This window comes from Phlebotomus papatasi, chromosome 3 (assembly GCF_024763615.1).
Source record: "Phlebotomus papatasi isolate M1 chromosome 3, Ppap_2.1, whole genome shotgun sequence".
In the NCBI taxonomy this organism is placed as follows: domain Eukaryota; kingdom Metazoa; phylum Arthropoda; class Insecta; order Diptera; family Psychodidae; genus Phlebotomus; species Phlebotomus papatasi.
Window position 1 is genome coordinate 14,688,359 of NC_077224.1, and position 13,990 is coordinate 14,702,348.

Consider the following 13,990-nt stretch of genomic DNA (forward strand, 5'->3'; position numbering starts at 1 on the left):
TTAGAATAACACCATTATTACATAATGGATTCAAGGGTCTCTAAAATTTACCCCATCTTGCAAACAAATTTAAAGAAAAATGCTGGAAAAACACAAAAAATCAAGCCAACCCAACAACAACATTAACTTTAATTAAAATTCCTCTTTTGCTTGTTGTATTTTCCCCAAATTACATTCATTTTCTTCGTCGATGTTCTTGAAATTCTAATGAGCACCAGAGCTAGCGAAACTCCCAACAAATATTTATAAACAAACTCTTTAAAATTTTAAAAGAAACTTTCTTCCAAAACCTCAGAAGACTTGCCGATGCAGAAAAGAGAGAATTTGCCCGAGAAATGGCATAAGTAATAGCTCATCTCTGCCAACTGCACTCGATGCATCATCTTCTCCGCCAGTAAATCACAAAAATCATGCGTTCATGATTTTCTTAATATTTATTTAGTCTGTAACTGTTTCAAATAATCAACTATATAACTATTGTATGTGCATTTAATTGATTCTCCTCGCACCCCCCTTCGCACATTTCATTTACAAAACCAACAGTATCTGACAATTGATGCAGAAGCAGGGGAATTCAACAGTTGCAGAATTTAATATTCCGTAACTGCCCGGAACATATACTAGATATGTACATAGTTAACATCACAAACATTTAAACTATGCTGTGCTATTAGTGATGGTAAGTCAGTGAATTAATGTTTTGAATAGCGTACACAGAGTGGGCTCATTTGAAATATCAATTGAGGGAATTTTCCTCAGTGGAAAATGGGAAAAGATTGATCTGAAAATAGATCAGTATTGCGTAGATTCGTCCAGAAAAAAAAAGAATAATTTTCCTTCAATATTTTCTGAAGAGTAAATACATCAATTTCTGCCAGAGATTTTGAATGGTTTATCAATGAATCCATTTATATCGATCTATCAGATTGAGATTAATCCTAAGTCCCAATTTAATCTGTCCCACTTGTCCCAAAGATTGAAAAATGTAATTTTAAATTTATCGGAATGTAAACGCTAAATTCTGAGATTAATCTTTAAGCTTTGAATATTTAAATCGAACTTTAAGAGCTGATTCATATTCTAGAACAATGATCTTTAATTTTAAACTGTCACATATCTTAAAGCCTTTTGAAGGAAATGCAGATAACTTTATAACAACGAGTCTGATTTAAATGTGTCAAACTCCTTCAGGATTCTTTAATTTTGAAGCTGTGTTTAACTTTAATCTTTAAAATTTCTCAGAATTGGAAGGTAAGGCTGTCATTTTGAAAATAAGTTAATTATTAAAAATAACTACTTTACAAATATTCATTAAGAGTTATCGATAAATAATTAGGAAATTTAATTTTCAAAATTAAACTATAAATTTCACACTACGATAGAGTACGACAAAATTAGGCTGGAATTTTGGGACAGGTTACTCGAAAATATTTCAATGTGATGACAAACTTGCCTCTATTTACATTTAGATGGTTTAGATTTGACTAAACTAAATGTATGCACATTTGTGAAAGATTCATACTCCATATTTTTGAAATTTGGAATAACTAAACTGTCCCAAAATTTCTAACGATTTTTTATAGAGACATATCCTCTAATTCCATACTGTGATTTGCTTTCTCTTGTTAATTATGTATTTTCTGAATAGAATTTCAGTAAAAAACATGAAAAAATTATAATATTTGGGAATTTTGTACTAAAAAAAATAAATATTGAGACAATTTAAAATATTTCATGATTTATGGAATTTAACCCTTTCAGATAGATCGGGACACCGATGTTCCAAAAAAAACTGTGTTTTTTAATTAGAAAAAGCTGTTTTGTCCTCGAAATAGTAAAAAAAAAATAGTTCTTGTTTTTGGGACATCAGTGTCCCACTAGTTTTTAAAGTGTTAAACTGTGTTTATTTATTTCTAAAAATAAATTTGAGAATTACATAATTTTTGGTTACTTAATGACGCAAAAATGACAGAATTGACCTTATAAATATTTAAAATTTAGGACAGAATAGTTAGAGTTTTGGGACAAGTTTGAATTTAATTAAGTTGCGCATATCACCAAAGTCAACTTTCCCTAATTTGAAATTAATCCAAGCTTTTTATACAAGTCAAATCTACTATTAATTACAGAAATGTTAGGCTAAGTTGATGTTCAGGAAGGTGTCACATTCGCTTGCATGGAAAATTTTGGGACAATCAAAATTTTGACTATTCAAATTGACTGTTCTAAAATTCTGACTGACTAAATGCTGTTCAAATTCAGATTAAACAAATCTAAACTATCAGAATATAAACTCAATTGAAAAATTGGCCATCGGTGTTGGAAAGGAAAACAGATACATTTTCTTAAAGCGGAAAATACGAAGAGGTGGTAAAATCACTTCAATGATGAAGAATGAAGAGGTTGAGGTTCGTGGGCGTCTTCTGGCACGTTCTCTAAGTGCAAAAATCACTTTTAAACTGACCACAATTTGTACAAATTGCATACCGCATGGAAATTGTTTTGGGTCAGAGATGTGGTGTGAATAGTTAATAAATTAATGCCGCTTGTACAACTCTATGTTCACTTCAATATCATGAGACACATAAATGCTGTGTTGAAAATAAATTAGTACGATATTGCCATCATTTGCCGACAAGATGAAAATTCTGCAATTTGTAATTTCTAAAGACAAAAATTACGAAGGAGAATGTTGAGAAAATGCCACAAAACACTGTGAGAATCTTTCAGAAGACAACATTACATATTAATTCTTCTTTTCTTTTTTTTTCATTGAATAGGGGGAGAAAAATTGCTAAACAGAATGTCGAGAATTGAAAAGTACTTGAAAGATTGTTGACATTTGTCTTTAATATCTCAATCGACAAAAAAACCATGGTGTAAAGAGGCCTTTTTCATCCACACACTCTCTTTAGATCTCAAAAGACTCAATGAAAATCTAAAAAGAGATACAAACCACACTATTTAGCAGAAAGATGATGGTGTCTGTAAATATTCAGACAATGGGTTCAATTGCATAATTTTCACTTGTCATAAATAATGTGTTCAGTCTTTTTCCAACAACTCATCAGAATTGGGTTATACAAACGTTCACTAGTGAGTCTCCATCTCTAAAAAAAAAAGAGACATCACTCTTTCTCACATCTAAACATCGAGACAGACGAATTGTCTGCAGTGTTTATGCAAAGGAGTTATGGAAAATTCTCTATTCAATGCGATAGAGTGTATTCAACTCTTCCAAATGGCAATTGCATTATCATAAAAAAGTTGAATAAACTCTAAAAAAAAACAGTATTGAAAAAAAAATACAAAATTCCTTGGATATTGCTAAAAGATGGCGCTGATCTGTCAAAATAATTTTCACATTGACAGCTGTCAAAGTCTTATGGCAGACAATGATTTTTGAGAAATATTCAGAGCAATCTGGGTTAACTGAGTCATTATAATTCCCTAACTCATGCAGATAATGCCACTGATAATAAAAGAGGAAATTCAGGGTCAAAGAAACATCTTACGGACAGGAACCTTTTCTTGGTAGTTTATTTAATCTATGTTTCCCTGTAAAGAGAGGCTTTCAAATTTCAAACAAGTAGTCCTTTAACCCTCTAGATGTGACTTAAGCGGTCTTCAGACTAGAAGTTTAGCCTTGTTCCCGAAGGTCTTAGAATCCTAAATGGCAACCAATTTTATTGCTCTTTCAGAATCTAATAGGTCATTTGCCTTTGCCCCCAATAATACAATCCTAAGTTAAATTTTCCAATATACCTTGACTGATAAGAAATTATTACAGTTAAGCCATATTGCTAAGCCTTAGGTCTGAAGCCCGTATTACAAATAAATGCTATAAACACAGCTATCTGTCAAAATATATTAATTCGCTAAACAAAATTTTGACAGCTACCAAATTCAACGCCAGTCAGTGATCTTAATTCAAAGAAGCATAAATAACTGCTGATTTATTAACCAAAATTGTCAAATGTTTACTCTACTTATAAAAGACAATTAGAGTAGAGGTCTTTAAATATGAATGACTTATAAATGAATTTGAGGTTATGTAAAGAGAAAGTTTCGTATGGAATCAAAATTAGGAGTTTTCCTTTGGTACTTACTTAATATTATCGTATTATATAAGCTTTTTTGACAAATTCCATTTTGTTTAAGAATAAATTACAGCAGAGGCGTGCAAGAACCGTTGAAACCGAATTTACGTCAAAAGAAACATGTACATCAATGGTCAAAACGCTAACAGAACAAACTTATTTTGACGTTAATTCGGTTTCAACGGTTTTTTGCACACCTCTGAATTACAGTGATAAATTTTCTTAACTCATTTTTCTCGATTTAACGTAAATTAGTCTTAGTTGAATTTTATGATTTTTTTATTCTTTAAAAATATTATTCACATTTGGGGATTTAGAAATGTCATCAATAACCCCTAAATGTTAATATTTGGTAAACTCAAGTTCTTTCGAAGATTATCTTGACATCTGTCAAGTTCTTAATGACAGCTGATGACTTTACAGTTGTACACAATCTTGGTTAACCTGAGGCTTTTGACAACACCAAGTTATAAATATTACTATATTATTTTATTATCATGCCCAACGCACTATAACTTTTGTTTTGTAAACATGTTGTTGACATTTCAATGAGAGTAAGTGAGATCTAGATCTAATCATCTCGCTCACTCTAATAGAAATTTTTTTAAAACATGTTTACAAAGAAAAGTTATTGCGCGGTGAGCATCAAACTGCTGCTTTAGTAATCAAATTTGTTTATGCTACTTACAAAAAAGACATCTGCAAAGGCAACTCGTAAATAATTTATATCTATCTGGTAAAAGCAAGTTCATTATAGACATAATATTTTGACATTTGTCAAATTTATAATGAAAAAAAATTATTTTGGTCAAAGTATTCTCAGTCTTATGCCCTAGACACACTTACGACTTAAGCCGAGAGACGACTTAATGGAAAATAATGGAAATGTAGTTAGACCATTATTTCTAATATAATTACGCTAAATCGTCTCCCGGATAATCCTCAGGTCTGTCAAGGCCCTTAGCGAAATACATTTAAGAATGGATTATTTCCTATTTGTCAGTTTATTGGCCAAAATTGTAAATGTTACTTATAAAAGAGACACTAGCAAATACAGGAAACAGTATGCTAATTGGCTATAGATTATTTTGACATCTGTCAAACTCCTAATGAGGGATAGATTTAGATCGAAATATTCTTAATTAACTGAGTCTTCTTCAAGCAAAAATGCGCTACAATTTACCAATTGCTATTCATCAGTTTAAATGGAATTCAACTTTATCATGATGTAATTTAGCTTCCCAATTGTTTTTTTTTAGCTAAATTTTATCCTAATCAGATTCAGTTTTATTGAAAAATACGAGAAAAAGCCTAATTTTAAAGCAGAAATTTTTCTAATTTCTTTAATTCAAAGATTTCCGCCCCCTATCTGTCAAAAGTATACCATATGCCCAAAAATATTTTGACATCTGTCAAATCTCTAATGACAGATAATAATTGCGATCGAAGTATTCTTGGTTAAATGAGTTTTTATAGTCATAAACACGTTATAAATATTAATTTCTGATTGCAAATACAACTCTTAAAATCAATATCTATCTGTCAAAACTATGCTCATTTGTCAAACAAACACTTCGACAGCCGTCAAATTAAATACGACAACTGAGTAAGTATCAATCAAAATTGATTTGCAATTCTATTTAACATAATGTGGCAACTATTAAATATTCCCAAAACAAGTTTTGGTTTTTATTCAAATTTAAACAGACTTCATAAAATTGTCTCACGGTCAACGAACTGCATTTTGTCTATGCTTCCATTCACTAATTAGTCTGGTTCCGAGACAGCAAGCTATATCTGATTAAATATCTTGCATCTTGAGTTGATTTTCGCCAATAATCTCATCATTTATTCATCATTTCCTCATCGTCATAATTAAAACAATCACTTTATAAAAGAGTCATTTTCATCAAATTTTGGTGTTAGCTTTCGCTTTCACAGATTTTCTCAAAGTTAGACGACCATAAAAAATTTCTCTATTGATTTATGAGCATCATTATCAATAAATTTGTCAACAACTAACAAATTGCTAGATAGAGAAATATTGAGAGAAAATATACAATATTTTAGCGCCTTGCAGCAGAAATGCATGAAAGATCTTGAAATTCATTGCGCAAAAAAAAGTCCCTCAAGAGCATTTCTTTTCACAATCAACCAAATTAATGTCTGGGAAATTATTAGAATTTTCCCATGGATGTGGGCTGACACAGAGTAGATATAGGCGTAATATGATTTTTGGCAAAATGCCACTGAAAACTCACTTTGAGACGGGTTTTGGATGGAGAAACAAAAAAACAGCGAGATAATATAAATGAAAATTGTGCAAAAGACTCAAAAACACAATGTAAACGAAAATGCGAAAAGCCAAGTTGGATGTTAAAATGAAGTCAAACAGAAATCCCAAACGGAAAGTTCATTTTGGCAAATTGGCGCCATACAATCAAATGCACTGAAGAAAATGGCAAAAATGGGAAGGAGATACGATGAAAATACTTCTCGATTTTGTATAATTTGTTCCATCTGTTGGTGACATTCTCTTGTTTTCTTCGGTGTATCAAAAGAAAGTTTTCACCCCACACAAGACTTTTTTGGGGAGAACTTTATAGAAAAGGAAATCCATTTTAATGCCTTTTAAGTTCCATGTCATAAACTCTTTAAAATCTTGTAGTACACACCAACTGGCACAGAGGTCAAAAGTGCTTCTCCTAATTTAACTAATATTAATTTAAAGAGAATTAGTATTTTGAAGAGGGGGATAGACCAACAGAGTTCAGTATTTAATTGAAAAAGTACATAAGAAAGTCAAAAGCCTGCTCACAACCTTATGTTCATAACATGAATTAATTTATTAATGCAGAAGCCAGAAGAGGAGCTTGTTGAACATTTTTGCTTAATTAGAAGATATCCCCAAGAATGACAATTTGAATTGAGGGGAGGAGATTCCCCATACAATGTTGTGTGGATGAAGAGTAGTAATTTCCACACCAGTGATTAGACACTGACTCAAACGACTCAAATATGAGAAATTCATGCTAACAAGGCTGGTTGGAGTTATACATTTTACTCTTTAAAGAACCACTTTTAATCATTGAGAATCTAGCGCTTCCCACAAGCGAGTTGCACTATATCCAACTGGATACAATGAAAACCTCTTTAATGGTGGAGAATTTCTGATAACACAAACGGAATTCCAGCGTTGGACGACCCTTGAATCAAAAAATAAGCCCTCTACCATTTAATCCTTTAAGGACGATTGGGTCACCGGTGACCCAAAAAAGAAATTTTTCCCACGATCTTCTAAATTTATGCTCTGCTCTAAAAAGTTAGAAAAAGTAATTTTTTCTGACTCTTGATTTTTTACCTTTTCGTCCTTAAAGGGTTAACTCAATGCTCGTTAGAGGGTAAAGTAGAAAATACACATAAAGAGAACCATAAACGAACTTCAGACTTAAGGCCCCAGACAGTTATACGGCTTAACATGAAAAACGGTTTAGTGGAAAACTGGTAGAAACATAGTCTAATCATAATTTTCATTATAATAACGTTAAGTCACCTCTCGGCTTAAGCCTTAAGGCCTAAATAGACTCAGGCTGATCTTCAAGAATATTTAGCCTATAACATTTAGCAGTAAGGGATTACGTAAAGGAAATTTATGCAAAGGACCTTTAATCGATGATCCTAAGCCCTCAGTGTATGACAGTTTGGGACAGTATGTCAGTCTTTACTGCCAAATTTTACAGGCTAGATATTCTCGAGGATCAGCCTGTGTCTATTTGGGCTCTTAGGTCTATCAAGGCCTTAATGTGCTGAACACACCTACGCCTTAAGCCTGGAGATGGTTTATCATACATTTCTATCAGTTTTCTGCTGAGCCGTCTCTCTGCTTGTGCCTCAAAGCCAGCTTAGAACCTTATGTCCTAGACACACTTACGACTTAAGCCGAGAGGCGACTTAGCGGAAAATTATGGAAATGTGGTTTAATCATTATTTCGAATATAATTACGCTATGTCGTCTCTCGGCTAATCCTCAGGTCTGTCGAGGCCCTTAGGAAGTTCCTCCCTAAAGCGGTCGTCAGACTAGAGGTTTAGCCCAGTTCCCGAAGGTCTCAAAATCCTACATAACAACCAATTTTATTAAGACGCATTTTAAAAGTTCAGCAACTGCAAGAAATTGCCCAACATGACGAGATGAATTGCAAGAACTAGGTCTTATGTTTCTCCTTCTAGAACCCTTTAGCATGAATCCGATGTCTTCTACCCAATTAATTTGATTGAGAAATAAACCAAACAAGTCAGATATTTTTAAATCGAAAACTACTCGAATAAATGCAAGAAAAGTGCGAGATGAATATTTAATACACAAATTCGCCAAAATTAAATAGTCCGATTGAAATTATTTTCCTTATTTTCTGAAATAATGAACAATTATAGCTATATATGACTTTCTTTACTTATTAAATCATTGCTTAGCCATTCAAATATTTGAAAGTCCAAGATTACTCATATGAATAAAAACTACTCTCTTTTTTGGAAATCATCATACAATTTTAAAGTAATTAAATTATACAGTACATGGAAAATAGACAATACGACCCAAGAAAATATTCTAGCAGTTTTTAAATTATATTCTCTATTTATTCTATTTTTTCTTCTTTAATTCTTAGTGTTTAACCTTTAGAAATATTTTTTGCTGTAAAACAAATCATCATAAATTTTATTCGTTAAGAACAATAAATTTCTAGCAGTTTTGAATGCATAAAACCTATAAGAAAATAATCTCTTCTTTAGACATTACGTCCAAAAATTACAGGAATATAAAATTATTTGAAATAAAAAAATGAAATATAAAGTTTTTTTTTAAATAGGATATCTTTCATTTTCTAGCAGTTTTGCTATTTGTTCTTTAAAAAAAATCATTGAAAAATACTCGCTTCTTGTGTTGAAGATTATATGCAAAATTATCCTTTTTGTTTTAGAAAGTACTCACTACGGAAATCAAAATTCTTGCAGTTTTGATATTTATCGAAAAATACCAAGAATATGAAATTATTTGCAACTAAAAAATACTACAAAATATAATATCCTGCGTATTAGTCTTATTAACTAGATTTCTGAAACAATTTTTTGGACGTGAATGAATTCCTCTAGGATTAGAAAAGAATTCTAGTAGCTCGAGTTTGAGTTCAATTCTCAGTCAGTTGACTTCCCTTGAGGTCAGTTTCATTAAAGAAATATGGAAGAGATATGAAGTGTTCGAAGCCAGATCGTGTGCGAAGCCTGTAAGCTTTCCCTTACTTAGAATTGTTTTTGTCAATTCTAGCAGTTTAGAAATTTCCCTCCAAATAAATGTATAGCATGAAAAAGCTTATTTAATCTGGCAATTGTGTACAAATTCGAGCTACTAGAATGCTTTTCTAATCCCAGAAATATTACTTTCTTCCTTGGGGGGAAATCTGTAACCCTGTGAAGTGATCATCTGTCAAAATTAGTGAACGCTTTACTGAAGTGATAGCAAAATAGATTCTGTAATTGGGATAGCTTCACGTGAAAGGATCACTTCGAGGTTATGTGTTTCACTTGTCAATTTTTCGGTGAAGATGATGTTATCACTTGGTTAAATCTTAAATTTACTAAAAATTTCAACACACTACCCCTCTCTGCTTCATGCAAAGTTACAGAAAAACTTTCTAGCAGTCGTGAAGGGAAGATCGTGAACCTTTCACTAGTAAATCGTTCACTAATGAAGCGTTCACAGAGTTAGAGAATTCCTACCCTGATCTTGCTTTTGACCCTTGATAAAAAAAAAACTGCTAGAATTAAGATTGTCCGGTGTAACTAATGCTTTATGTTCCGAATTAGAACACAAAACATACCACTTTGTATATCGCTAATCTACCTTGGATTTACAAGTAAACTTAGTATTTTGTCAGGCAGCAATTTGATTGCCAAGTGGGCTAAAGTTAGAATGTTCTCATAACACATTGAAGACTTTTTGTCCTCCAAGCCACTGAGTTTTATTTTACCTTCAAGCATAAACACGAGAAACGCTATAATTATTGAGAGATTACAGTGTGAAGAAACACCTCAGAGTTCCAATTTGCAATTTTCACCACAAGAAAGCGTAATATGCACAAAAGAAAAAAAGGGAAAAAAGAACTCACCGTTTCTATCAATGAACATTTAGCGGTGGTTTAAGCGTTTTAACACTTAATACAAGAACTATTCATTTCTTTTCTATATTCTTCCCAGAATATTCAACAGTTCTTCCTAGATCATTTCACCTCTTTTTCTTTGCCACTGGCATTCCTCATCACACCTATTCCATTTTTGCAAGATCACATCCTTATCATTGGCAAAATCATCTCATTTACCAAAACTTTGTAAACAATTCAACCACAATCCACTGACAAATTTATCCATTGAGTGAATTCAATAAAAAATCCCAATAACTAATTGCTGCAACAATTTCATGGGATTTTTCTCAAACTTCTTTTCACATTGGAAAAAAAAGGAAAAAAAAACTTAATTCACAACCATGCGCGCCTTTTTAACAATTTGACGCTCTAACAGCAACTGATCGCGTCTCACTTTTTTTCCAACTCACACACTTCGTCTTCCAACGTGATCATTATTATGCGTTAAATTCGCAGCATAAAAGGCCCAACACACACACTAACTCTCCTCCTCAAATACCCGCAACCATAACTTCTCCATCTGATGATCATGTGGTAGCAATTGAGGCAACATTGCGCACAACAAGTACCAAGAGATATTCTATGAATACCAACATGATATCATTTTGAGATGCGTTATTAAAGATTTCTAAAGATTAAAAAGATGGGACGCTGTTTATAAATAATTTTTGGCAAAAGTCAAGATCAAACGTATACTCAAGTTGGTGTTGGTGCAGAGAAAATTGGCGGAAAAAATTGCTCGAAAGCCCATTTTAATGCATCTTTCAGCAGCTTTTGCCAATTTTCTCTTTGCTTAACTTGTGGTCTAAATTATACGAATTTGCACGAGAAAATAGGCAAGAAAGAGTTTAGTTAAAATAACAAAAATTTGTTGAAGGATTAAATTTAGTTAAATCTTGTCAATTGATAGATAAGAAGATAAGCTTAAATATTTAACTCGAATTTTACGTCAAATTCTTAATTTATAATTAAATATTTAATCCCATGCATAAAATATTTCAGTCCCATCGCATTCAGTGATTTGATTAGCTAAAGCTTTGAACGCTTTTCAGCTGTAACCAATCAGAAAATACGATGAGACTAAAATATTTTATGGCATAATTATTATAATAATTGTCGATAAGGTAATAAAGTAGGGGAAGGTTTTGAAGATTCGTATTAAAAAAGGAGTCCAAGATTTAAGATTTTTTACTGAATGCCACACACATCGAATCAATTATATCACTATATCAAAAAACTCTCTTACTTATTGGGCTCATAATTCTGCCTCACAAAATTCCTGGAAGTACTTGGATTTTCCTCTAGAGGAAAATGAAAATGTAGCGGCATTTTTTACGAATGTGCTCTGGTTAACTTAGCTTCATACCACTTTTTCCCACCTCTGTAAGCCTCATTTTCCTCGAAAATATTGCACCGGACACAAAAAAATTGGGCATCACTACTTAGATGGAACTTTAATCTACTTGTTTTCGCCATTTGTAGGAGGTATCATGCATTAAAAATCAATTTTAAGCTATTTTTCTAACACATGTTTTTTGACACTCGGAAAACCATTTTTCCCTGCATTCTGACAGACAGTTAAGAGCTTGGTTAGGAATGATTCTCAAAACGCACCGCATGGGCAATGAAAGAATCACACCTACCATAAGCAGATTCAGGATTAATGTTTAATTTGACAGAAGTGAAATAAAAACATCTGATGAAGTCTCATTTTGATGGGGAAGTGCGTGTTTTCCTTCGAGATTTTAGTGAAAATTGTTTAATACCCCAATTTTCTTGTGAATTTATTATATTCAATGGAATCTCTGATGAGTCAAATATCCCGAGCGGCGTGCACAGTGTGACCCGAAACAGTCAAGAATTCTCAAAGTCGGTGGTCAGTAATTTTGACAGATGTTTTTACGAAGCTGCAAAAATCAATTTTCCTGAGCTGCATGGGTGGTAATTTTTATGAATTTTCCTCCACCCGCAAAAACAACCCCCTTCAAGCAAAAGATTTTCACGGTAAATATTAACCCTAATAAACCCTCTATAACTTGGAATAGTTGCTTTTTCGAAAAGAGACTTGCAGTGTGCAAAAATGCACAAAATATTACACATCAGAATTACGATTTTAGACCCATTTTTTATTTTTGCCTTGACCCAGGAAAAAAGGCCTAGGCTTCCAAGTTTGTCAGAAAATATGAGGTGTAGGAATAGCGTTTAGATTATATGTCCATGGATGAAATTCATTTAGTAACTTGGAAAAAAATCAATTTTTACGAAGCTGCAACATTACGAAGGTGCAAAACCTTTCCCTATAATAATAAGAACTTATTTATTCAACTCAACACTAATCCCACCCATACCGTACGTCCGCCGCCGTATCAACATTGGTGACCAGCCTCCGAAGCCAAACGATGCCAAATTCATATAAAATTTAGCAAATTTTGACATTGGCAGTGTCAAAACGACAATATAAAAAGGGAAATATCAAACATCTTCCACTTTTTGTGTTTTTACAAACTTTTAAGAAAAGAGACACAGTGCAGTGGTAAACGTACCTTTTCAAAGTAGTATAAAAATCAAAAATTACGTAGGTGGAGTTAGGGCCACATTCAGCTCGGGCTAAATTGAAAACGTTATTTTTTCGTATAGTTGTAATAGAAGCTGGACTTCAATAGTGTAGTATTTTAGATAGGCGAAACATTCATGGAGCTAAATAAAATAATAGCTTGATCAAGCTTCCCTTAGAAACATGCGAGAAATTAGCGTTAACAATGTAATCCTGGCTCAATGTAGTCCCATCTCCTCCTACTCAATTTTTAATTTTTAGACTACCTTGAAAATGTAGGTTTACCAATGTCCCTTTTTTCTTAAAAGTGTGCAAAATGACGAAAAAAAGTGAAGAAGTTTGACATTTCCTTTTTGATATGTCATTTTGACATTACCAATGTCATGGTTTGTTGAATATGATTTAAAAGATCTAAAGAAATTCGGCACATTTTTCTAATTGGACATTCATCATAGAATACCAATCCGCTTTTAAAAGCATATTTAAAATCTTAAAGAACAATTTATCGCAAAAGTAAGGGGTAAATTTTTAAATGTAGAAATTTTAAATGGGCTTTCAAATCTATGTCAGAAAATCCATCATTGTAAATAATTTGTGAATACTTCACGTCAAACACATACTTAATCTTTCACGTTTAGACTATCTTGAAAAGGTAGAGGTTTGTCACTGCCACTTGTTGCTTAATAGTCTGTAATAGGATAGCCTAATAAATAAAAAATTTAATTAAATTAAGAAATAACATACTTTTGACAAACTTTTAACAAGATCCAGTTGGTCGTATTATAAACCTCACCATTCTAAATTGTAAAGAGATTGCATGAAACCTCTAAATAAGAAAAAAACAATTAGGATGAATTTCTAAATACGAAATGACCCTTTGACTAAAATTCAGTAACAATTTGCTTTTTAAATTTAAAAATTATATATTTAAATTGAAGTCTTACGCTTCCTTCATCTCAAAAATGAAAACATTATCTTAACGATTTTAGCTAAAAATAAGACAAATTTGAAAACTTTTGAAATTTGAAAAGTTTTGTTAGACAAACATTTGTTCATCTGGCAAAATTTAAGGAACAAATGACAATCTTTACGATCATTTTTCATGTGCTTACGAACATTTACGAACAAATCTTTGTAAAAGA

The 13,990-nt window shown here is 32.2% G+C and overlaps 1 protein-coding gene across 4 annotated transcripts in view; it reads right to left on the reverse strand.

The window, feature by feature from the left end:
* The window catches only part of LOC129807812 (protein mothers against dpp), a 242,094-nt gene that overhangs the window by 26,442 nt on the left and 201,662 nt on the right, over positions 1 to 13,990 (reverse strand). The window contains exon 1 of one of the 4 annotated variants that reach the window (XM_055857314.1): positions 10,262 to 10,869. The exons of the other annotated variants lie outside the window; for them this stretch is intronic. Coding sequence (XP_055713289.1) covers positions 10,262 to 10,280 — 19 coding nt within the window. The 5' untranslated portion in view covers positions 10,281 to 10,869. Of the gene's footprint in view, positions 1 to 10,261; positions 10,870 to 13,990 lie in introns of those variants that run through there. 4 annotated transcript variants of the gene reach the window in all.